The sequence below is a fragment of the Mus caroli genome, unplaced genomic scaffold (genome assembly GCF_978045245.1).
Source record: "Mus caroli unplaced genomic scaffold, Mus_caroli_1 scaffold_12, whole genome shotgun sequence".
Lineage (NCBI taxonomy): Eukaryota > Metazoa > Chordata > Mammalia > Rodentia > Muridae > Mus > Mus caroli.
In genome coordinates, this window is record NW_028227267.1 from 59222530 (window position 1) to 59245345 (window position 22816).

Here is a 22816-nt window from a genome sequence, read left to right on the forward strand (position 1 = left end):
GGTGTGGAATCTTGCAGCCAACCATTGGACTGAGCATGGGGACCCCAATAAAGGAGTTAGGTGAAGGACTGAAGGAGCTGAAGGGGTTTGTAACCCCATAGGAAGAACAACAATATCAACCATTCAGACTGCCCCACCCCACCCCGAGCCCTCAGAGCTCCCAGGGACAAAAGTACATCTTAAAGAAGTAACTACTAAATTGACTCCATTGATATAAGGTTAAGTGGGTTCTGGGACTTTTCCTTTAGAAGCATCTTAGGAAATGTCCCTTTACAGGGTAAAGAGAAAAGTACTGGTGACAAGGTATTTAAAATACTTCCTAAAGGGAGGAAAGCAGGAAACACTGTCTGGCAGAAGCCATTGTTTTAATAGGATGGATGGCACAACGGCTGCAAACTTGCTTCCAGTGTGTTCACCAGCCCTGTAGCACCACTCTGGGGACAAAGGAGTCGAGAGGCAGCAGGAGGCCCCGGAATACTCACAGCTACTTCACGAAGAGAACGGGCATTTCCTTTTTCTCTAAGCAGCACAATGACTGAGTACCACAGAAAATGTGAAAAATTTCTTCTTTTTGACATGTATTCCTGCAAATGCCTTTTAGTTTCCAGCATGTGTCGTAAATCCGTTTTATGTACATATTCACCCCGCTTCTAACTGCAAACAGAGGGGAAAGGGGTTAACGTACGGTTATTGTCCTCCAGTGTCACATGGCCAAGGGTAAGTCAGACTTCCAGCACTTCATACATAATCAAATATATCCATCCTATCTTACGGCTACATACCCCTTCTAGTTACTTTGACCTCATTTTCCATGGACTTCTTAGGAGCCATTAGCTCCCGTGATCCAAAATTACATGAGCCACTGATCATTTATCTGCATATGACAACACGGTATATTCAGCTTGCAGCCATTTTCAACATGGAAAGATCAGACAGTGAAGACGTTCCGGTGGTATACAGACTCTGTACCAGGAAGCACAAACACCTCCCAAAGGAGCTCTTGATTGTCAAAATTGGAGTCTGAAGAAAGGAAGATCAACAGCCTAGAACTCAGAAGCCCTTGGTCCCAGCCCTATATTACCAATAACCTTCAGGGTGATTTTTTGTTATGTGCCCCATTACCTGTCCTAGCTTAATTACAAGAGACTCAGAGGTGTCCTATCGGATAATAGATAAGAAATAATTGGAAGTACCTAAAGCCCATGCCCAAATCTAGCAACATTGACACTTAAGTGCCTCTGGAAGCCAAGAAACAATGGACAAGTGGTATGGGGGACAGTTTATGGGAAAGGGTGTAGCCCTGGGCCATCTTCTGTGGTAAGCTTTGGTGTCTCACCTAGCTACCAGCATAGGAGCATAGACTGAGCTTTGATCTGCAGAAAGAATCAATACGTGCAAATAATCAATAGTGTATGATAGAATTCTACTAGCAAGCAAACTTGCCTGCTGTGTGCTCACTAGCCCCATAGCCCTCACTGGGGACCAAAAAAAAAAACATCAAGAGGAGCAAGAGGAGACACTGTGTAGTATCCAGAGATTCTACCACACACAGGAGCAGCACTATCTCAATGTTTCCTGGTGTCTGTCTTTTAAATGTTTCACACTTGGTTCTTAAATGGCAGCTTATGAATTAGTTTTGAGGTACAAGGAAGGAGCTTTCTAAACATCCCCAGAAACCTACAAGTCAAACTGTCTTTTGAAAGCCCCCACTTCAGTTGTTAAGTAGAGTCTTCTCCATATTCATACAATGTTTGTTTTTATCCAGAACACAGGAAATCTGGCTATTGTTTCTGATGCCCCCACAGGATCCCACTGTTACAAAGTAATTTCAAATAGGCTGACAGCTAGCTCAGTTTTTAAGATTCACCCTACCATTTGCCTTGACTTCTAAATAAATGAAAGAAGTGTGTACACAGCTAGGCGTGAGGGGCATGCTCCTAGAGTTTTCAGGGAACAGCTTTCCTCCTACCCCACCTCCTATCTGTGTTCTAAGAGTCCCATCATTCTACTCTGCTCCCAACATCAGTCCAGCGTTACTCACAGGCTTCATGGATGCTCAAGAGTCAAATTCAGAACCAGTTTCTTCTCAGAAGAAAGCTCAAGAGTCAAATTCAGAACCAGTTTCTTCTCAGAAGAAAGCCATCTCTTGTTAGTGTCCCCTGCATCTTCTCTTCATTCCCTACAACAGCCCACTCTGTCCATCTCTGCCCATGTCCCTCCCTGTTTCTGCTTCTCTTCTCTCAGCACCACCTTCGTCTTAGACTTACAGAACCTCACAAACTAATTCCATGAGGAAAGGAGTTCGTTTTACCTGGTGGAACATAGGAGAGCAAGACAAAGAGCACGAGGATCAACTGTAGGTTCCCCATTGTCAACCCAGTGAGCAGAGAGTCATCTGAGATGCAAAGAAGAGTCACTCTCTATGTAGCTTTTTAGATATAAGGATTTGTGTGGCTAGTGAACCTTGGGGGACAAGAACATCTGTTTGCTTCACTGAGCAGCCCAGCAAATGCAAGATCTGACTTCAAAAGCAATATCTCATCAGCTGCTTGTAAACTAGCAACCCAATTTACACCATATACAGCCTCGTTCTAAGCCCTCCTGGGATTCAGTATAAATGTTGTATCTTCAGAATGCACCCATTTAACAGATGCCTAGTGTGTTTACAAAGCTGTCTGTCTAGCCCACGTCATTGGTAGTGTTGGTGGTGGTTATTTTCACTCTTACCCATTCAAAACTCAGATGGGAATACTCCCCATTTGAAAAGCAGGTCCTCTGCATCATAACTGGAATCAATAGCTTTCCCAAGTCCCTGCAAATCATCAATGCCAGCAGTACAATGTGCACACAGGTCTTCCTGACCTCTGGCGGGTGAAAGTTGAGGACTGGCCTAACATGATTCTGATTTGGATGAAAGCTTTTTAGAAAATAAGAGCTCCCCCAAAGAGTGTGGGATAACCCCCATAATACCACCAGCACCCAACACAATTCCAGAGAACACACTGAGCCATGGTCTTCTACTAACCATGGCATGCGCTTAGGCATGTGCCAGGCAATGGGGCATATGCACAGGAAGCTTGATAAACCTCCTTCCCATGGACACACTCCTCACATCCTCACATCCTCACCACCAGCGTCTCCTAAACCATCCATCAAAAGGACTAATGATCGTGACACAGTTCTACTCCATGAAATGTTTAAGAAACATAAGAATCAGCACTCCTAATAACTTAGCAGGTTGCTTAAATCTTAACCAGAGGAAAGTACATCAATGTGATAGTAGCTGCCTACTGTGATGTGGTGGTAACACATAGTAGGACCATACAACTATAGCTGTTAGTGTGTGGAGTTAAACACTGGGTTAGATCTTGTCAAACTCTTGAAATTTGAAATTTTCACTTAGATCCTTCCTTCCCTCCCTCCCTCCCTCCCTCCCTCCCTCCCTCCCTCCCTCCCTCCCTCTCTCTCTCTCTCTCTCTCTCTCTCTCTCTCTCTCTCTCTTTCTTTCTTTCTTTCTTTCTTTCTTTCTTTCTAAAACTGTTTAATTTTTTCAAGATGGTCTTTCTCCATGTAGCTCTGGCTGTCCTGGAACTCTCAAGGTAGACCAGGATCTGGTATTAAATGCTTATGCCATCACTCCAAGCTTTGGGCTTAGGTTCTTGATCTTTAAAATCAATGGTTGAATTTGTCTTTTCTTTTTCTTTTTTTTTTAGTTTTTCGAGACAGGGTTTCTCTGTGCAGTCCTGGCTGTCCTGGAACTCACTCTGTAGACCAGGCTGGCCTCGAACTCAGAAACCCACCTGCCTCTGCCTCTCAAGTGCTGGGATTAAAGGCGTACGCCACCACGCCCAGCCGGATTTGTCTTTTCTTTTTTTTTTTTTTTTGGTTTTTCGAGACAGGGTTTCTCTGTGTAGCCCCGGCTGTCTTTTCTTAAGTAATCCTGAGCTCTGGTAGAAGACTGTGAACTGACCAGTTCAAGCCAGTACCTGCAACCCACTCTTCAAGTCCTCTGTACACCCAAGGATCCAAAATGACCCCCACGGATTCATTTCAGAAGTCTATTTTTACAGACCTGGGCTCTAGATACAACCCTACAGATCAAGGCACCAAAGCTGCACTACCTGCTGACCCAGGCAGCAGACGGACCTGGGTGAGAGATCTAGGGGCAAGGGTACCTGCATGCCATGCCAGACAGTTTGTGTGGTGGAACCTCTCAGACAAAATTAGTGTTCAAAGAGAAGAATAAGACCCACTTCTCATTTGCAGATGCCAATGTAATGCAACCCAACACACATGGTAAACCCAGGAGCCAAACCATCACACGAACTCAAGCACAAGCAGAGGATTAAGCTTCGGAGACAAATGGAAAACATAAGGAGAAAGGAATCAAGGCATACCACCACCACAAATAAATAGATAAATGACAGACAGACAGACAGACAGACAGACCACAAAGGAAGACTTCAAAGATTCAGGAAATAATTAACAAAATGTAGTGGTTTTCTCCCAAGTTTGATAAAGTTCTTGTGTCAGATTTCTTTTCTTTTTTTTTTTTTTCCCACTATCCATTTAGTTTCACTAGGTAATATACTGCTGTATATAATTTGCTTAGGGTAATTGTTTGGATCTCATATGGAGCAAATTGTGGAAAGGCTCTGAACAAGAGAAATACAAACCAGAGAAGTCTTATCTCTGTCTCTCACAGGAAGGATGCCTAGAAGGAAGTTGAAGCTCCTGCCATATTAGAGAAAACATCCTAGACCAAACCCTCTGCATTCCACTGCACTTTGTGGTCAGCAAACCACTGGACCTGGTGAGGAGATAGCAACGTATCTCTAAGACAATACATGATGTGGAAATGTACTCTGGCCACCAGGTAAGCCTCAGAATGAACTGGAACACTAAAGAGATCAGGTAAGAGATGTGGACTTCAGGACTCTATCAGTTTGGGCAACCACTCTCAGGATAGGGTTCGGGAAGCAGTAGAAGGGGGAACTGCAGCATGCAAGATCTGATCAGGGGCATTGGAAAAGTGGGGGCTCTTTAGGGAGGAGGAGGTATATAAAGACTATGTTGGACTTTTTTGTTGGGTTGGTTGGTTGGTTGGTTTTGAGATACTGTTTCACTGTGTAGCCCTGGCTGACCAGAACTCACCCTCTAGACCAGGCTGACTTCAAACTCAAAGATTCTACAGACTCTGCCTCTGAAGTGCTGGGATTAAAGGCATGTGCCGCTGCCACCCAGCTGGGTGTTTGTTTTGTTTTCTTTTGTTTTGTTGTTTTTTAAGCATACTCTCTCCATGCCTTTGCCAGTAAAATTATGAGCATAGGGCTGGTGAGATGGCTCAGTGGGTAAGAGCACCCGACTGCTCTTCCAAAGGTCCAGAGTTCAAATCCCAGCAACCACATGGTGGCTAACAACCATCTGTAACGAGATCTGGCGCCCTCTTCTGGAGTGTCTGAAGACAGCTACAGTGTACTTACATATAATAAATAAATCTTTAAAAAAAAATTATGAGCATAAAAATATTCATGTTTCGATCTCCCAAGAGCTCTTCCCCTCCTGCAACTGGAGAACAGAAAAATGTTTAAATCCTTTAATACCTATTTCTTCTCAGAAGTCTGTGTGGTGCCTTTATAAACCAATCCTATAGCTCTGGTTTATATTAATACTCCTGGATGTGCTTTAGGGAAGGTGTTTGTTTGTTTGTTTGTTTTTTAAATGAAGAGACAGAATGTGGATTAAGGCAAATAATGTGGTGCATCCTCTGACACCCAGTCCCTCTCTCCAAATATTGACATCACCAGCAACCCCTGCACACCTTAAACTCAAGTGATATTGTTGTTTTGGTTTTTTTATGTATTTTCCTCATTTACACTTCCAATGCTATCCCAAAAGCCTCCCATGCCCTCCCCCCTCACTCTCCTACCCACCCACTCCCACTTTTTGGCCCCGGTGTTCCCCTGTACTGGGACATATAAAGTTTGCATGTCCTATGGGCCTCTCTTTCCAGTGATGGCCGACTAGACCATCATCTGCTAAATATGCAGCTAGAGACACGAGCTCTGGGGGATACTGGTTAGTTCATAATGTTGTTCCACCTATAGGGTTGCAGATCCCTTTAGCTCCTTGGGTACTTTCTCTAGCTCCTCCATTGGGGGCCCTGTGATCCATCCAATAGCTGACTGTGAGCATCCACTTCTGTGTTTGCTAGGCCCCGGCATTGTCTCACAAGAGACAGCTCTATCAGGATCCTTTGAGCAAAACCTTGCTAGTGTATGCAATGGTGTCAGCATTTGGAGGCTGATTGTGGGATGGATCCCTGGATATGGCAGTCTCTAGATGGTCCATCCTTTTGTCTCAGCTCCAAACTTTGTCTCTGTAACTCCTTCCATGGGTGTTTTGTTCTCAATTCTAAGAAGGGGCAAAGTGTTCACACTTTGGTCTTCGTTCTTCTTCAGTTTCATGTGTTTTGCAAATTGTATCTTATATCTTGGGTATTCTAAGTTTCTGGGCTAATATCCACTTATCAGTGAGTACATATCATTTGAGTTCTTTTGTGATTGTGTTACCTCACTCAGGATGATGACCTCCAGGTCCAACCATTTGCCTAGGAATTTCATAAATTCATTCTTTTTAATAGCTGAGTAGTACTCCATTGTGTAAATGTACCACATTTTTTGTATCCATTCCTCTGTTGAGGGGCATCTGGGTTCTTTCCAGCTTCTGGCTATTATAAATAAGGCTGCTGCGAACATAGTGGAGCATGTGTCCTTCTTACGGTTGGGACATCTTCTGGATATATGCCCAGGAGAGGCATTGCAGGATCCTTCGGTAGTACTATGTCCAATTTTCTGAGGAACCGCCAGACTGATTTCCAGAGTGGTTGTACAAGCTTGCAATCCCACCAACAATGGAGGAATGTTCCTCTTTCTCCACATCCTCACCAGCATCTGCTGTCACCTGAATTTTTAGTCTTAGCCATTCTGACTGGTGTGAGATGGAATCTCAGGGTTGTTTTGATTTGCATTTTCCTGATGATTAAGGATGCTGAACATTTTTTCAGGTGCTTCTCGGCCATTCGGTATTCCTCAGGTGAGAATTCTTTGTTTAGCTCTGAGCTCCATTTTTAAATGGGGTTATTTGATTTCCTGGAGTCCACCTTCTTGAGTTCTTTATATATATATTGGATATTAGTCCCCTATCTGATTTAGGATAGGTAAAGATCCTTTCCCAATCTGTTGGTGGCCTTTTTGTCTTATTGACGGTGTCTTTTGCCTTACAGAAGCTTTGCAGTTTCATGAGGTCCCATTTGTCAATTCTCGATCTTACAGCACAAGCCATTGCTGTTCTATTCAGGAATTTTTTCCCCTGTGCCCATCTCTTCAAGGCTTTTCCCCACTTTCTCTTCTATAAGTTTCAGTGTCTCTGGGTTTATGTGGAGTTCCTTGATCCACTTAGATTTGACCTTAGTACAAGGAGATAGGAATGGATCAATTCAAATTCTTCTACATGATAACCACCAGTTGTGCCAGCACCATTTGTTGAAAATGCTGTCTTTTTTCCACTGGATGGTTTTAGCTCCCTTGTCGAAGATCAAGTGACCATAGGTGTGTGGGTTCATTTCTGGGTCTTCAATTCTATTCCATTGGTCTACTTGTCTGTCGCTATACCAGTACCATGCAGTTTTTATCACAATTGCTCTGTAGTAAAGCTTTAGGTCAGGCATGGTGATTCCACCAGAGGTTCTTTTATCCTTGAGAAGAGTTTTTGCTATCCTAGGTTTTTTGTTATTCTGGATGAATTTGCAGATTGCTCTTTCTAATTCGTTGAAGAATTGAGTTGGAATTTTGATGGGGATTGCATTGAATCTGTAGATTGCTTTTGGCAAGATAGCCATTTTTACAATGTTGATCCTGCCAATCCATGAGCATGGGAGATCTTTCCATCTTCTGAGATCTTCTTTAATTTCTTTCTTCAGAGACTTGAAGTTCTTATCATACAGATCTTTCACTTCCTTAGTTAGAGTCATGCCAAGGTATTTTATATTATTTGTGACTATTGAGAAGGGTGTTGTTTCCCTAATTTCTTTTTCAGCCTGTTTATTCTTTGTGTAGAGAAAGGCCATTGACTTGTTTGAGTTAATTTTATATCCAGCTACTTCACCGAAGCTGTTTATCAGGTTTAGGAGTTCTCTGGTGGAATTTTTAGGGTCACTTATATATACTATCATATCATCTGCAAAAAGTGATATTTTGACTTCTTCTTTTCCAATTTGCATCCCCTTGATCTCCTTTTGTTGTCGAATTGCTCTGGCTAGGACTTCAAGTACAATGTTGAAAAGGTAGGGAGAAAGTGGGCAGCCTTGTCTAGTCCCTGGTTTTCGTGGGATTGCTTCCAGCTTCTCACCATTTACTTTAATGTTGGCTACTGGTTTGCTGTAGATTGCTTTTTTTTTTTTTTTGATTTATTTATTTATTATATGTAAGTACACTGTAGCTGTCTTCAGACACTCCAGAAGAGGGCACCAGATCTCGTTACGGATGGTTGTGAGCCACCATGTGGTTGCTGGGATTTGAACTCTGGACCTTTGGAAGAGCAGTCGGGTGCTCTTACCCTCTGAGCCATCTCACCAGCCCCTGTAGATTGCTTTTATCATGTTTAAGTATAGGCCTTGAATTCCTGATCTTTCCAAGACTTTTATCATGAATGGATGTTGGATTTTGTCGAATGCTTTCTCTGCATCTAAGGAGATGATCATGTGGCTTTTGTCTTTGGGTTTGTTTATATAATGGATTACGTTGATGAATTTCCATATATTAAACCATCCCTGCATCCCTGGAATAAAACCTACTTGGTCAGGATGGATGATTGTTTTAATGTGTTCTTGGATTCGGTTAGCGAGAATTTTATTGAGGATTTTTGCATTGATATTCATAAGGGAAATTGGTCTGAAGTTCTCTATCTTTGTTGGATCTTTTTGTGGTTTAGGTATCAGAGTAATTGTGGCTTCATAGAATGAGTTGGGTAGAGTACTTCTACTTCTATTTTGTAGAATAGTTTGTGCAGAACTGGAATTAGATCTTCTTTGAAGGTCTGATAGAACTCTGCACTAAACCCATCTGGTCCTGGGCTTTTTTTGGTTGGGAGACTATTAATGACTGCTTCTATTTCTTTAGGGGATATGGGACTGTTTAGATCGTTAACTTGATCCTGATTTAACTTTGGTACCTGGTATTGAAAGACTCTGAGAGGAGCCCCTCGCTCAGGCCTCAGGACAATAGCGGACACCCAAGAACTCACGATAGACCACGCTTGTTGCAAACCACATGAGACTTTATTCAGGGAAAGCCAGAGCTCTGGGGATGACTTATATCCCATGCAGGGGTAGAGGAGTTGACCTCGAGGGGAAAGAGGTCCCAGTTTTTATAGGCCCTCCAGGGGGAAAGGAGAAGGGGAAGAGTAGGGGATTTCCAGATCTAAACAATGTCTATTCTCAAAAAATGGATATGGGAGGGGTACAAGGAAAGAGTCTGGTGCAGGTGTAGCAACTCAGGATTGGCCGGATTATGGTTGCTGGGGAGATTTTCTGACTCTTTCTCAGTAACCAATATCACAAACACCTGGCAATTGGCTTCATCCGTAGGCACACACATGGGTCAAGGAATGGTCAAAACATTGGCAGACACACAGGTTCAAGGAGTGACCAGAGCATTGTGCACCTCTATTTTTCTAAATCGGTGAAGCTAGTTCTGCTAACACTGACATCTATCTTGCCACTTTCAGGGCTTCTGTGTCCTTTTACATTCTGTCAGGATCTTTCAGTATCTGTCTAGAAATTTGTCCATTTCGTCGAGGTTTTCCAGTTTTGTTGAGTATAGCCTTTTGTAGAAGGATCTGATGGTGTTTTGGATTTCTTCAGGATCTGTTGTCTCCCTTTTCATTTCTGATTTTGTTAATTAGGATGCTGTCCCTGTGCCCTCTAGTGAGTCTGGCTAAGAGTTTATCTATCTTTTTGATTTTCTCAAAGAACCAGCTCCTCATTTGGTTGATTCTTTGAATAGTTCTTCTTGTTTCCACTTGGTTGATTTCACCCCTGAGTTTGATTATTTCCTGCCGTCTACTCCTCTTGGGTGAATTTTCTTCCTTTTTTTTCTAGAGCTTTTAGATGTGTTGTCAAGCTGCTAGTGTGTGCTCTCTCCAGTTTCTTTTTGGAGGCACTCAGAGCTATGACTTTCCCTCTTAGAAATGCTTTCATTGTGTCCCATAGGTTTGGGTATGTTGTGGCTTCATTTTCATTAAACTCTAAATAGTCTTTAATTTCTTTCTTTATTCCTTCCTTGACCAAGGTATCATTAAGAAGAGTTTTGTCCAGTTTCCACGTGAATGTTGGCTTTCCATTATTTATGTTATTGAAGATCAGCCTTAGTCCATGGTGGTCTGATAGGATGCATGGGACAATTTCAATATTTTTGTATCTGTTGAGGCCTGTTTTGTGACCAATTATATGGTCAATGTTGGAGAAGGTCCTGTGAGGTGCTGAGAAGAAGGTATATCCTTTTGTTTTAGGATAAAATGTTCTGTAGATATCTGTTAAGTCCATTTGTTTCATAACTTCTGTTAGTTTCACTGTGTCCCTGTTTAGTTTCTGTTTCCATGATCTGTCCATTGATGAAAGTGGTGTGTTGAAGTCTCCCACTATTATTGTGTGAAGTGCAATGTGTGCTTCGAGCTTTACTAACGTGTCTTTAATGAATGTGGCTGCCCTTGCATTTGGAGCATAGATATTCAGAATTGATAGTTCCTCTTGGAGGATTTTACCTTTGATGAGTATGAAGTGTCCCTCCTTGTCTTTTTTTGATAACTTTGGGTTGGAAATCGATTTTAATAGATATTAGAATGGCTACTCCAGCTTGTTTCTTCAGACCATTTGCTTGGAAAATTATTTTCCAGCCTTTCACTCTGAGGTAGTGTCTGTCTTTTTCCCTGAGATGGGTTTCCTGTAAGCAGCAGAATGTTGGGTCCTGTTTGTGTAGCCATTCTGTTAATCTATGTCTTTTTATTGGGGAATTGAGTCCATTGATATTGAGATAATAAGGAAAAGTAATTGTTGCTTCCTATTATTTTTGTTGTTAGAGTTGGCATTCTGTTCTTGTGGCTGTCTTCTTTTAGGTTTGTTGAGGGATTACTTTCTTGCTTTTTCTAGGGTGTGGTTTCCATCCTTGTATTGTTTTTTTTTTTTCTGTTATTATCCTTGAAGGGCTGGATTTGTGGAAAGATAATGTGTGAATTTGGTTTTGTCGTGGAATACTTTGGTTTCTCCATCTATGGTAATTGAGAGTTTGGCCAGGTATAGTAGCCTGGGCTGGCATTTGTGTTCTCTTAGTGTCTGTATAACATCTGTCCAGGATCTTCTGTCTTTCATAGTCTCTGGTGAAAAGTCTGGTGTGATTCTGATAGGCCTGCCTTTATATGTTACTTGACCCTTTTCCCTTGCTGCTTTTAATATTCTATCTTTATTTAGTGCATTTGCTGTTCTGATTATTATGTGTCGGGAGGAATTTCTTTTCTGGTCCAGTCTATTTGGAGTTCTGTAGGCTTCTTGTATGTTCATGGGCATGTCTTTCTTTAGGTTTGGGAAGTTTTCTTCTATAATTTTGTTGAAGATATTTGCTGGCCCTTTAAGTTGAAAATCTTCATTCTCATCTACTCCTATTATCCGTAGGTTTGGTCTTCTCATTGTGCCCTGTATTTCCTGGATGTTTTGAGTTAGCATCCTTTTGCGTTTTGTATTTTCTTTGATTGTTGTGCCGATGTTCTCTATGGAATCTTCTGCACCTGAGATTCTTTCTTCCATCTCTTGTATTCTGTTGCTGATGCTCCCATCTATGGTTCCAGATTTCTTTCCTAGGGTTTCTATCTCCAGCGTTGCCTCACTTTGGGTTTTCTTTATTGTGTCTATTTCCCTTTTTAGGTCTTGGATGGTTTCATTCAATTCCATCACCTGTTTGGTCGTGTTTTCCTGCAATTCTTTAAGGGATTTTTGTGCTTCCTCTTTAAGGTCTTCTACCTGTTTAGCAGTGTTCTCCTGTATTTCTTTAAGTGAGTTTAAAGTCCTTCTTGATGTCCTCTACCATCATCATGAGATATGCTTTTAAATCCGGGACTCTCTTTTCGGGTGTGTTGGGGTGCCCAGGACTGGGTGGGGTGGGAGTGCTGCGTTATGATGATGGTGAGTGGTCTTGGTTTCTGTTAGTAAGATTCTTACATTTGCCTTTCGCCATCTGGTAATCTCTGGAGTTAGTTGTTATAGTTGTCTCTGGTTAGAGCTTGTTCCTCAGGTGATTCTATTAGCCTCTATCAGCAGACCTGGGAGACTAGCTCTCTCCTGAGATTCAGTGTTCAGAGTACTCTCTGCAGGCAAGCTCTCCTCTTGCAGGGAAGGTGCCCAGATATCTGGTGTTTGAACCTGCCTCCTGGCAGAAGTTGTGATCCACTCACCAGAGGTCCCAAGATCCCGTGGAGAGTCCTGTGGGGGTGTCTGCAGACTCTGCACCCAAGGCGCCCCAGTGCTGGCACGGACCGGAATGGACTTGTGACCCTGGTCAGGCTGGGTTTTCTGCTTCCCTAATTAATGCAGTCTCAGGTCCCTCGAGATTGTATTGGAGCAGAAGTTGTGTTCCACTCACCAGAGGTCTTAAGATCCCATGGAGGGTCCTGTGGGGACCTTGCTGGCATGCTGGTGTGGACCAGAAGGGCATGTTATTGTTCTTAATAGCAGTTCCATAGGAGACTCAACCTGCTAGAGCCCTGCTTCTGTGTAAGACAAGCCAGCAGGGAGCGTTGCCCTAAGAGCTGATGAAATGTCTATGGGAAGAAACCAAAAAACTCTAGCTCTGTTAACTCCAGTCTTCCCCCTAAACCCATCCGACATGGAAGTGCTCAGTAGGCATGCACAGACAGGAAACCAACCTCACCACTTCTCCCACCATATACTCCGTCTTCACCAGTGGAAATTTCCCCTTCTATACTTGGCTGTAAAGACCTAACAAACCTTACCTGTACCAGGATCTCATACTCTGACACAAATGCATGTTCATACTCTGTACTCTCATGCTCTGTTCAGCTGCACCTACTGAGTGTTCTTGGGATCAACCCTTCCTAGACTCTCTAGGATGCTCCCTTCTACTTACTCTTAAAGATTTTACTCCAGGTGTAATCACTTTCAGAAATTCTTCACTGCTTCGTTCTAAGCACAATATGCCCTATAATATTGCATATATAAACTCTCCTAGGTCTTATCTAACTACATCAAAATTATAACCTTGGGAACAGGAAGATTGTTCAGTGGGAAAAGGTACTTGCTACCAAGCCGGGTAACCTGAGTTTAATCCCAAGAACCCACATGACATTCTGGCACATTGTGTGTGAGCTACTATACCCACGATGTGTGTGTGTGCACGTGTGCATGTACACACGTGTGCACAAATGAATCAAGTGAAATTATGGCTTTATAAGTCTCTTCCTGCCATGTTACTACAGGGGAATTTTCTTGGAAATACAGGCAACTGTAAAGTGGCCCAAATACTGACCCCACTGAACTAAACCGAATCTCCTCTCACTCTCTCGAGTATTTTCTTTCATGTGCTCTACTGGATTTCCCTCTTCAAACAGCCATGACGAAACTTCAGCCGTTCAAGTGTTTCCACATTAGCTCTGTGCCTCATTCGTTCACTCCCAGCACTGTGGTAATGCTTGTCTCTGAAGCCCCTCATCGTTCTCAGAAATCCAAGGAATAAACATCGCCTAACTTATTACACTTTGTTAAGACTCTGAGAACAAGCTCCCAGGTGTTACAATGTCTGTGGGAAGAGTCACAGACTGTGGACAGTTGACAGGGGCCAAGAAAAGCAGCAACAAGCCCTGGGGACTTCTGGGCAGCTATCCCAGGGTGTGAGAGCATGAAGTCTTAAAAGCAAATGCCAGGGGCTTTCTTATCAAAGGCAATAATAGTTTCAACTAGTTACACAATCACTTCGGGCAGGTATGTTTCCCATCCACTAGGGACAACCAGATCTTACAACTTTTATTGAACTTACCCAAGTACAGAAAGTGATTAATCTGTCTGTCTGACTGTCTGTATGTCTGTCAGTCGGTCTATCTATCTATCCATCTATCTGCCTGTGTCTGAATAATGTTCTATGTAGCCAGCTTGATTCTTTTGGTCTGAAGTCACCTCTCATTGATCATAGATTCTCAAGCATCCTGCAACTGTACTCTTAACTATATTTTTACTTTTTTTTTTTGAGAATTTCATACATGTTTAGCCCAAGGTCAAATGCATTCCTTACTCTATACCACCAGAACCACACTACCACCTCTTTCTCCTAACTTCAAGTACTCTCTTTTTTAACCTATTGAGTTCGTTTAGTGCTGCCAGCATGTGCATGGATAGAGGACCATCCACCAGAGCATGGGCAACCTACCAGGGTCACCTCCCGGAAGAAAACTGGCTCCTTCCTCCCCCCAGCAGCAATCACTCCTAGTTCTGCTAATAGGGTAGAGCTGTGTGAGCCCCTCTTCCCTCGATGCTAGACTTCTCACCGGCTTAATCTTGTGCAGCTCTTGTGCCTGCAACCTTAGCTGCTGTGCAACTCCAAGGCTTATCCCAATATACAGATCTACAGGAACATAGCCAGAGAGTGGAGTGTTCTGGATAAGACCTCAAGAGGCAATTTCATCAAGGCCAAAGGAGAGGCCATGGTAAGGCCCTCAATTCCTGAGTTAAAGACTCACATTTTGAAGATGCAAGAAGCAATGGTGGAGGTCATTTCTCCTCTTATTCACAGACATTACCCTTGAGGTTCTCTGTGGGGCTGAATGGAGCCAATAGAGCAGCCCTGCACTAGCCAGCTCAGTAAGAGAGGTGCCTCTACCTCTTTCCAGATAGTTTAGGGTCTGGAATCTCCATGCAATTTGAGAAAGTAGCAACTTATAGAATGCATGTACCTTCTGAACATGTGTGTGCCTCCCACTAATAGGGATGAGTGCAAGTCAAACAGAGACATGGGAACACCTATCAGCTTCCTTCACATCTCCCAAGATTCTCAACGGATTGAGGGGGTATGTCAACAAATCTCCTCTAGACAGGTGGTTCTCGACCTTCCTAATGCTGTGACCCCTAACACAGTTCCTCATGTTGTCAAGGTAACTCCCATCCATGAAATTATTTTTGTTGCTACTTCATAACTGTAATGTTGTTGCTGTTATGAATCTTAATATAAATATCTGTGTTTTCCAATGGTCTTAGGTGACCCACTGGTTGAGAAACACTTCTCTAGGAGGTGGCTAGCCTAGGCAGTTCATAGTCTTTTTTGTTAATTGATAGATCTATAAAATTTTCCACATATGGTAGTGAATACCTGTAATACTAGTGCTAAAAAGTCTGAGGCAGAAGAATTGGAAGTTCAAAACCAGTCTAGGCTACATTGCAAAACCTGATCCCCCCAAAATAAACTAAAATCTTACATATTAAAAGAAAACACACAGACATTGTGCAATGTTTAAGTTAGATTAATTATTCATAGTCACAAACATTTATCACCTCTTTTTGGTAAAAAGCCTTGTTTCATTTTGCTTGAACTCACTGAGACTGGCCTTGAACTCTTGATTGTCCTTCCTCCACCGCCAGAATGCTGGGCTTATGGACATGAGCCATTATGCCCAGCTGGTAACAATTTTAAAATTCCTTCCCTAGCTGTTTTAAATGTACAGAACAGTATTGTTATCTATGGTCAACCTAGTGTGCACACTATAACTTCCTGCTTCCATTTAGCTGTAACCTAGACACTTGAGGGACTTGTCCCACAGCCCTCTCTGCCTGCCCTCCCTCCTCAAATAACCACAGTTCTGCTCTCACCTTGTGCGAGGTCAATGTTTTAGACTCAGACATTGTGTGAGTGAGAGAGTGTGGTGCTTCTCTTTCTTATCCCACTTTACAGGACTCCAGTTCCATTCATGTCAGGTGATTAATATTGAACATAGGTGCCCTTTCTTTTTGCCTTGCCCAGTCATCAGTTGAGAGAAAATATCAATTTACTGATATTGTGGGGAGGTTTTTTTTCATAATTGATATGGAAGTCCCTGGTGTCTTTTTGACATGCCAATTTCATCTCTTTTTAACAAATTTCCACTAGTGTCATTCTTGATGATAAAGTAGTCTCTTTGAATTTCTAGAAGATCCTTGGGGTGGTTTGAATATGCTTGGCCCATAGGGAGTGGTACTGTTAGGAGGTGTGGTCTTGTTGGAGGAAGTGTGTCACTGTGGGGGTGGGCTTTGGAGGTCTCCTCCTGCACTCAGGCTCCACCCATTGTGGAAGAGAACTTCCTCTTACCTGCCTGAGGAGGCTGAGTTCTCCTTTGGATTGAGATGTAGAGCTCTCAGCTCCTTCTCTACCACCATGTCTACCTTGATACTGCTGTGTTTCCCACCACCATGATGACAATGGACTGAACTTCTGAACTTGGAAGCCAGCTCTAATTAAATGTTGTCCTTTATAAGAGTTGCCTTGGTCATAGTGTCTGCTCACAGCAATGAAACCTAATTAAGACAGCCTTCCATCTAGAGACTGCCATATCCAGGGATCCATCCCATAATCAGCCTCCAAACGCTGACACCATTGCATACACTAGCAAGATTTTGCTGAAAGGACCCAGATAGAGATGTCTCTTGTGAGACTATGCCGGAGCCTAGCAAACACATAAGTGGATGCTCATAGTCAGCTATTGGATGGATCACAGGGCCCCCAATGGAGGAGCTAGAGAAAGTACCCAAGGAGCTAAAGGGATCTGTAACCCTATAGGTGGAACAACATTATGAACTAACCAGTACCTCGGAGCTCTTGACTCTAGCTGCATATGTATCAAAAGATGGCCTAGTCGGTCATCAGTGGAAAGAGAGGCCCATTGGAGATGCAAACTTTATATGTCCCAGTACAGGGGAATGCCAGGGCCAAAAAGTGGGAGTGAGTGGGTAGGGGAGGGGGTATGGGGACTTTTGGGATAGCATTGGAAATGTAAATGAGGAAAATACCTAATATACATATATATATGACAACCTTCCATGCTATTGCCCATAATGGTTCTACTAATTTACATCTCAACCAATAGTCTGCAAATATTCCCTCTTTTCACGCCCTCCCCAACACTTGCCATCTTCTGTTTTTCTAGTGTAGCCATTCTTACTGGAGCCAAATATTTAATCCCAGTTTTTATCTGTATGTCTAGGTAGTTAGTGATGCTGAGCAGCAATACTTTTATAAAAGGTATCTTTTCTTCCTATTATACTGATAGCCATCATTCTTGGGAAAGTGGTCCGGCATGAGAATATCCATTCAAAACAAAGACATGATTTTAGGTTTGTTATTCAAACACATCATCAAAATACCGCATATAGAAACCAACTCCAGCAGAGCTTGTTTTCTCCATGCAAGCCCTTTCTACGCCCCTGAGCCTTGATTTTACATCTCTAAAAGGATGGCCAGATCTCTTTCCTGTATTTATGATAGCAGATGTTTGAGAAGCAGCTGAAGCTCGTGAGACTGTACATCCAATGCAGGATGCTCTGGAATATCTCATTAGCAAAGACTCCTTCCTTGAGAGAGACACCTCACCACTGGCCACCAACACACTTCAGTGTGGGACCCACCATCATGGTCTCACTCGGCGTTTAATCCACAGTAGTGCTCTTGGTTTAGGAGCATCAGTAGAGACCAGAGTAACACTCTCTCAGCAGGATTTTGTCTATCAGAAAGACATTTGGAGGTCTCTGAAGGAGAAAGAAAGATGGATGCTATAATGGTGATAATACTGAGTACTTACAGGATACCAGCATGAGTGCCGGAAAGATGGCTCTGCTGCAGGGTCCCCAGTGGAGGAACTAGAGAAAGGATCCAAGGAGCTGAAGGGGTTTGTAGACCCATAGGAAGAACAACAATGTGGACCAACCAGTACCCCCAGAGCTCCCAGGGACTAAACCACCAACCAAAGAGTACACATGGAGGGACCCATGGCTCCAGCTGCATATGTAGCAGAGGATGGCCTTGTCGGTCATCAATGGGAGGAGAGGCCCTTGGTCCTGTGAAGGCTCAGTGCCCCAGTGTAGGGGAATGCCAGGACCAGAAAGCGGGAGTGGGTGAGTTGGTGAGCAGGGGGAGTGGGGAGGGGATAGGGGGTTTTTAGAGGGGAAACCAGGAAAGGGGATAGCATTTGAAATGAAAATAAAGAAAATATCTAATAAAAAAATAAAGTAGAAGAAAAAAGATGTCTGTGCTGGTAAAGTACAAGCCTCATAGTGGGGGTTCAGTCCTCAGCACTCACACGAAGGTGAAAGGAGATAACTTCACAACGTTGTCCTTTAACCTCCTCCACATGCATGCTGAACACACATATACACATGTGAACACACACACACACAATTTTTTAAATAAAGTATACCTGAGTTGGAGAGATGGCTCTGCAGTTAAGAGCACTAGATGTTCCTTCTGAGGTTCTGAGTTCAATTCCCAGCAACCACATGGTGGCTCACAACCATCTACAATGAGATCTAATGCCCTTGTTCTGTCATGCTGGCATATATGTAAATAGAAAGCTTAAATAAATAAATATCTTTAAAAAAATAAATAAGTATACCAGCAGAAATGCATATATATATGCATATATATATATATCCTCATATCTTCAAAAGAGAACTTCCCACAATGCATGTGGTTTTGGAGAAGATGAAGATGGAGCTGAGCTACTAAATAAAGTCTTCAAAGAGAGTATGCCTTCAAAGCACAGTGTAATCAATAAAACTACACTCTACGGGCATCTTACAGACTACGGTGTGTGGGCCACTTGGCAAAAAGCCTACCTCAAAGGACAGAATAACATCAGAGCTTGTATTAATCATTCATTACTGCCCCAAGGAGTGTGGGCCTAATGGCACTTTCCAAAGGCCACATCCTTACCTCCAGAGAATTAATGTTCAGTTCCACCTCTGGATCTAGGCATCTGACCTTGAAAACAGCCCTCCTATGAAAAAGCAGAATGAGTTCCAGCCCAACTACCCAGCTGCCCCGCAGTGGGGGCTCCTCCCTCTTGCCTGAGGTCCTCAAGAGACCCAGATTGGTGTCTCAAGCCATTTGGAAAAGGAAGCTCACTGGGGAGTTTTCCACAGCAGAATCTGGACAGACGAGTAAGTAAAACTGAATGAGGAGACTTCTCCACTCGCTGAGCAAACCCTCTACTCTTAGTCAAACCCTGTTGACATGCTAAGAGCCTTTTGCTTCTTGGAACCCTGTGAGTATCTTTTACCTGTGCCCCTCCCAGCCAGGAATTGCCTGTGCTCTGTAGTACAGTTTTTGTGACCCCTGGGCTTTCAATGTGACTTGCAGGCAAATGACATAACCATTTTTCTCCTGAAATTTCGAAAGGGGAGAGGAAAAGTGCTTAGGCCTTGCGTGAGAAGTCCTGCTTCCATGGGTAGGGCCACTCTGTCCTTCGCTGAATGCCTTCAACTCGTGTGCTTTGAAGAATTGAGGGTAGTGCTGAACGGCCCAGGGCCTCACCCCTCTTCTTCTGACCTCTATAGAAGCTGGGATCTCCCTGGAAGAGTGAGCTTGAATCCAGCCCCACCTAACCCAGATCATCTCTATAAACAAGGCTTCCAGACAGCTGTCTCGGCAGTTCCAGCTCCAGACCCTCCACAGCTATGAACCTGCGTCTTTCGTGCTTACTGTTCATCCTGGTGACATCATTGCCTGCAGGTAGGCGGTGGACTATGGGTCTGAAAAGGTCTCTTAAAAGCTGAGATCCTAAAATTTTAAATAGATGATAGATAGATAGATAGATAGATAGATAGATAGATAGACAGACAGACAGACAGATAGATAGCCTGATCTATGGGTATAAGCCCAGAATGGGAAGTTCCACCCACAGGAGATGGGCCATCGGTTTAGGGCTAGGTAGTGGTTAAGGGTTGCCTTTCTCTATACGAACCATCTTTCACTATTTCCTGAAAACCTCCAGGACCTTTAGGAGAGTTCTTTTCATGATGCATACATCTCTACTCACCATATTCCTATTGTTTTATTTTAATTCAGAATCTCTCTGTGTAGCCCTGACTGTCCTGGAACTAGCTATGTAGACCAGGCTGGCCTTGAACTCCTAGAACTGCCTCAGTATCTAGAGTGCTAGGGTTAAAGGTGTGCACCAGCATGCCCAACTCAAATCCCTCTTCATAGACCTAGCCGCCACAGTCTTACTGAAGTATGATAGGAAGTAAAAGGATGGGTCCCAGAGGGAGAATGAGCAGATACCAAACTCTCCATCAACAAGAGAAAACAAGCCCAGGTTCGTTCCTAGCTTTCTGAAGACTGATTGCCCTTTCTCTATTCTTCAGGTCACTGTTCGATCGGGAATAAGGGTATATCCTTTGAGACATGTACCACAATCGAAGGCTTGTGCTTCTTTGGTTGTAAGTTAGGGTGGGTATGGGTTGCCTACTGTAACAACATAATGTCCTGTTGTAGAAAGGATTCCAACTTTGTACTTCCTCAAACCAAAGGTATATGACCTAGCCTCACAGCTCCAGTTAAAAGGCCATGTGAATGATTAAAAACTCCCAATCTGTCTGTGAGGCCCAAGAGCTCAAGAAAAAGTGGAGGTGACAGATAAGGATGACGCTGGTCATGTGTCTGTTTACTGGCAAAAGCCCAGATGGCATTTTGTAAGAAGCTTTGCAATAAATGGCACCCCATGGTCTTCCTTGTCTTAAATCATAAATTTCCTGTTTCAAATTCACCTGTGTGGGGCTGGAGAAGCGACTCGGTGGTTAAGAGCACTGGCTGCTCTTCTAGAGGACGTAGGTTTGTTTCCCATCACCTATATGTAGCTCACACCGTCTGTAACTCCAGTTCCAGGGGATGTAATGCTGTCTTTCGGCTTCTACAGACATTTCACTTATGTGGGACACAGATACACAGGCAGGCTAGACACCACATACATAAAATTAAATTGAATTAAAAAAAAAAAAAGCAAAGAACAAATTCAACGGCTCCATACAAGCCACAGGCCGAAGGAAACGACATTCTCCGAGAAATGTCCATGAGAATAAGAAAAAATAACTGACATGAAGCTCTCAGCATTTTAACTGTTTTGCATATATCAAGTTACTTAACCTTGAAACAGAATCTGATTTCTTTAAATGATGGATTTTTTTCCAAGATCATACAAGTAATAACTTAGTTTGTCCTGGGTTTGCACCCAGTCCATCTTCATTTTTTTCTTGTTATTATTAATTTATGTATATTTCATCAGGCTTTAAGTACACCAGTAGGTTATCCAATACCAAATGGTCAGCCCTGAAAAACATATAGCTACAAGTAATATGTGAACTGAACATGTTATATTTACATATTTGGGAACACACACATGTGCACGACCCAGCCTGTCTTGACTGCATCTGCTTTTGATTGCACTGAACTTCTTTCCTCTTGGGAAGTTCAGGAGTCTGGCTTGGCTATAGTTTCAATGAGCAGTTATGAATCCAACCAGAGGCATGAAATACTGGGCCATCAAAACCCTTTTTTAAGGCTCAAAGTCATAAAGCTCTGCTTTCTGAGTTCCATTTCTGACTCCAGGCACAGGTCCCACCCATTGACATCACTCCTTTTTTTGTTTGTTTGTTTGTTTTTGTTTTTGTTTTTCAAGACAGGGTTTCTCTTTCTAGCCCTGACTGTCCTGGAACTCACTTTACAAAGTGAGTAGACCAGGCTGGCCTCGAACTCAGAAATCCGCCTGCCTCTGCCTCCCAAGTGCTGGGATTAAAGGTGTGCGCCACCACGCCCGGCGACATCACTACTTTTGCCCATATATCATGGACCTTCACGCTCAGTGTCAAGCCCTCCACACAACTGCCTTTTGCCAGCGTGCTTCCTTACCATCCGTTCCCATCGCCCCTGCCTCAGGGGCAGAACCACCAGACGCCATCAAGATCCTCATAATTCATCAATGAGAATGGTTGGCAGCCTCAGGTCAGGATTGGTCTTCCCCAGACTGTGGTCACAGTACACAGTAACACTCTATGGGCACGGCAGGAGGGAGCCACCTGCCCACAGGTCTCCAGCTTCTGGTCCTCATACTTCTGGGGGGGGGGAGTCACAATGGGTTCACACAGCTAATAAGACTCTAATGACGTGATACTTTGCTTAGCCCTTTTGAGACCGTCGAGTAACATCTATAGCATGTGGCAACCTGCACTGGCTCCTTAAAGCGTGTCCTCTTACCAAAAGAAAAATGGGAGTGTATGGGTCTTCCCACTTTCGTGGATTGTCAGCTGATTCAATTCATGAGGACAAAGGGAGCAGAGACATCAAGGAGGGGGAGGGGTGGCCCGTGTGGGTTGGCGGTGGTGGGGGATGATGGGAGTAGGTTGGAGAGGCTTGGGCGTGTTCCAAAGCCCTGTGGGTACCTACAGTGAATAAACCACACCGGGATCACCTGGGGCGGGGCGGGGGGGGGGGGGGTCAGATCAACATTATTTACCGTGATTCGAGGCCTATAAAGTTTGAGTAGACTGAATGTAGCTCTGAACTGTACAATTAAAAGGAATTGGGAGAAAGACTAGCAGTATGATTCAGTGGGTAAAGGCACTTGCTACCAAACCTGACTGGGCTTGATGTTGCCACATGGTAGAAGGAAAGAGCCTCTGATGCATGCATCAGCACGTATCTGCATGTGTAAACACACACGCGCGCGCACGCACACACACACA

At 43.5% G+C, this 22816-nt stretch overlaps 2 protein-coding genes across 5 annotated transcripts; one reads left to right on the plus strand and one right to left on the minus strand.

Annotated features, from left to right (window-relative positions):
• Positions 1-428: 428 nt before the first annotated feature.
• Defb135 (defensin beta 135) lies at positions 429-22164 on the minus strand. 2 transcript variants are annotated; one of them, XM_085828986.1, is made up of 2 exons: positions 21984-22164; positions 429-654 (listed from the first exon to the last, which is right to left on the minus strand). In XM_085828986.1, exons 1-2 carry the CDS (start codon positions 22042-22044, stop codon positions 485-487), a joined length of 231 nt encoding a protein of 76 aa, XP_085685112.1. In that variant the 5' UTR covers positions 22045-22164; the 3' UTR covers positions 429-484. The 2 variants fall into 2 exon arrangements, with proteins under 2 accessions (XP_085685112.1, XP_021038132.1); XM_021182473.2 differs by lacking the exon at positions 21984-22164 and adding an exon at positions 2312-2369.
• Defb136 (defensin beta 136) lies at positions 19150-20797 on the plus strand. 3 transcript variants are annotated; one of them, XM_021182472.3, is made up of 3 exons: positions 19150-19237; positions 19634-19808; positions 20444-20797. In XM_021182472.3, the coding sequence occupies exons 2-3, from the start codon at positions 19754-19756 to the stop codon at positions 20614-20616; spliced, it is 228 nt and encodes a 75-aa protein (XP_021038131.1). In that variant the 5' UTR covers positions 19150-19237; positions 19634-19753; the 3' UTR covers positions 20617-20797. The 3 variants fall into 3 exon arrangements, with proteins under 3 accessions (XP_021038131.1, XP_029325078.1, XP_029325077.1); XM_029469218.1 differs by having other exon boundaries at positions 19159-19237; positions 19705-19808; XM_029469217.2 differs by lacking the exon at positions 19150-19237 and adding an exon at positions 19256-19341.
• Positions 22165-22816: the final 652 nt, after the last annotated feature.

What these genes read in the sequence shown, in the direction of transcription:
- Defb136 (XM_021182472.3), top strand. Translation starts at nt 19,754, where the DNA reads ATGAACCTGCGTCTTTCGTGCTTACTGTTCATCCTGGTGACATCATTG. An exon ending in GGTGACATCATTGCCTGCAG is followed by an intron (nt 19,809 to 20,443) that starts GTAGGCGGTGGA and finishes TCTATTCTTCAG; the next exon opens with GTCACTGTTCGATCGGGAAT.
- Defb135 (XM_085828986.1), bottom strand. Translation starts at nt 22,044, where the DNA reads ATGAGGATCTTGATGGCGTCTGGTGGTTCTGCCCCTGAGGCAGGGGCG. An exon ending in AGGGGCGATGGGAACGGATG is followed by an intron (nt 655 to 21,983) that starts GTAAGGAAGCAC and finishes CTCTGTTTGCAG; the next exon opens with TTAGAAGCGGGGTGAATATG.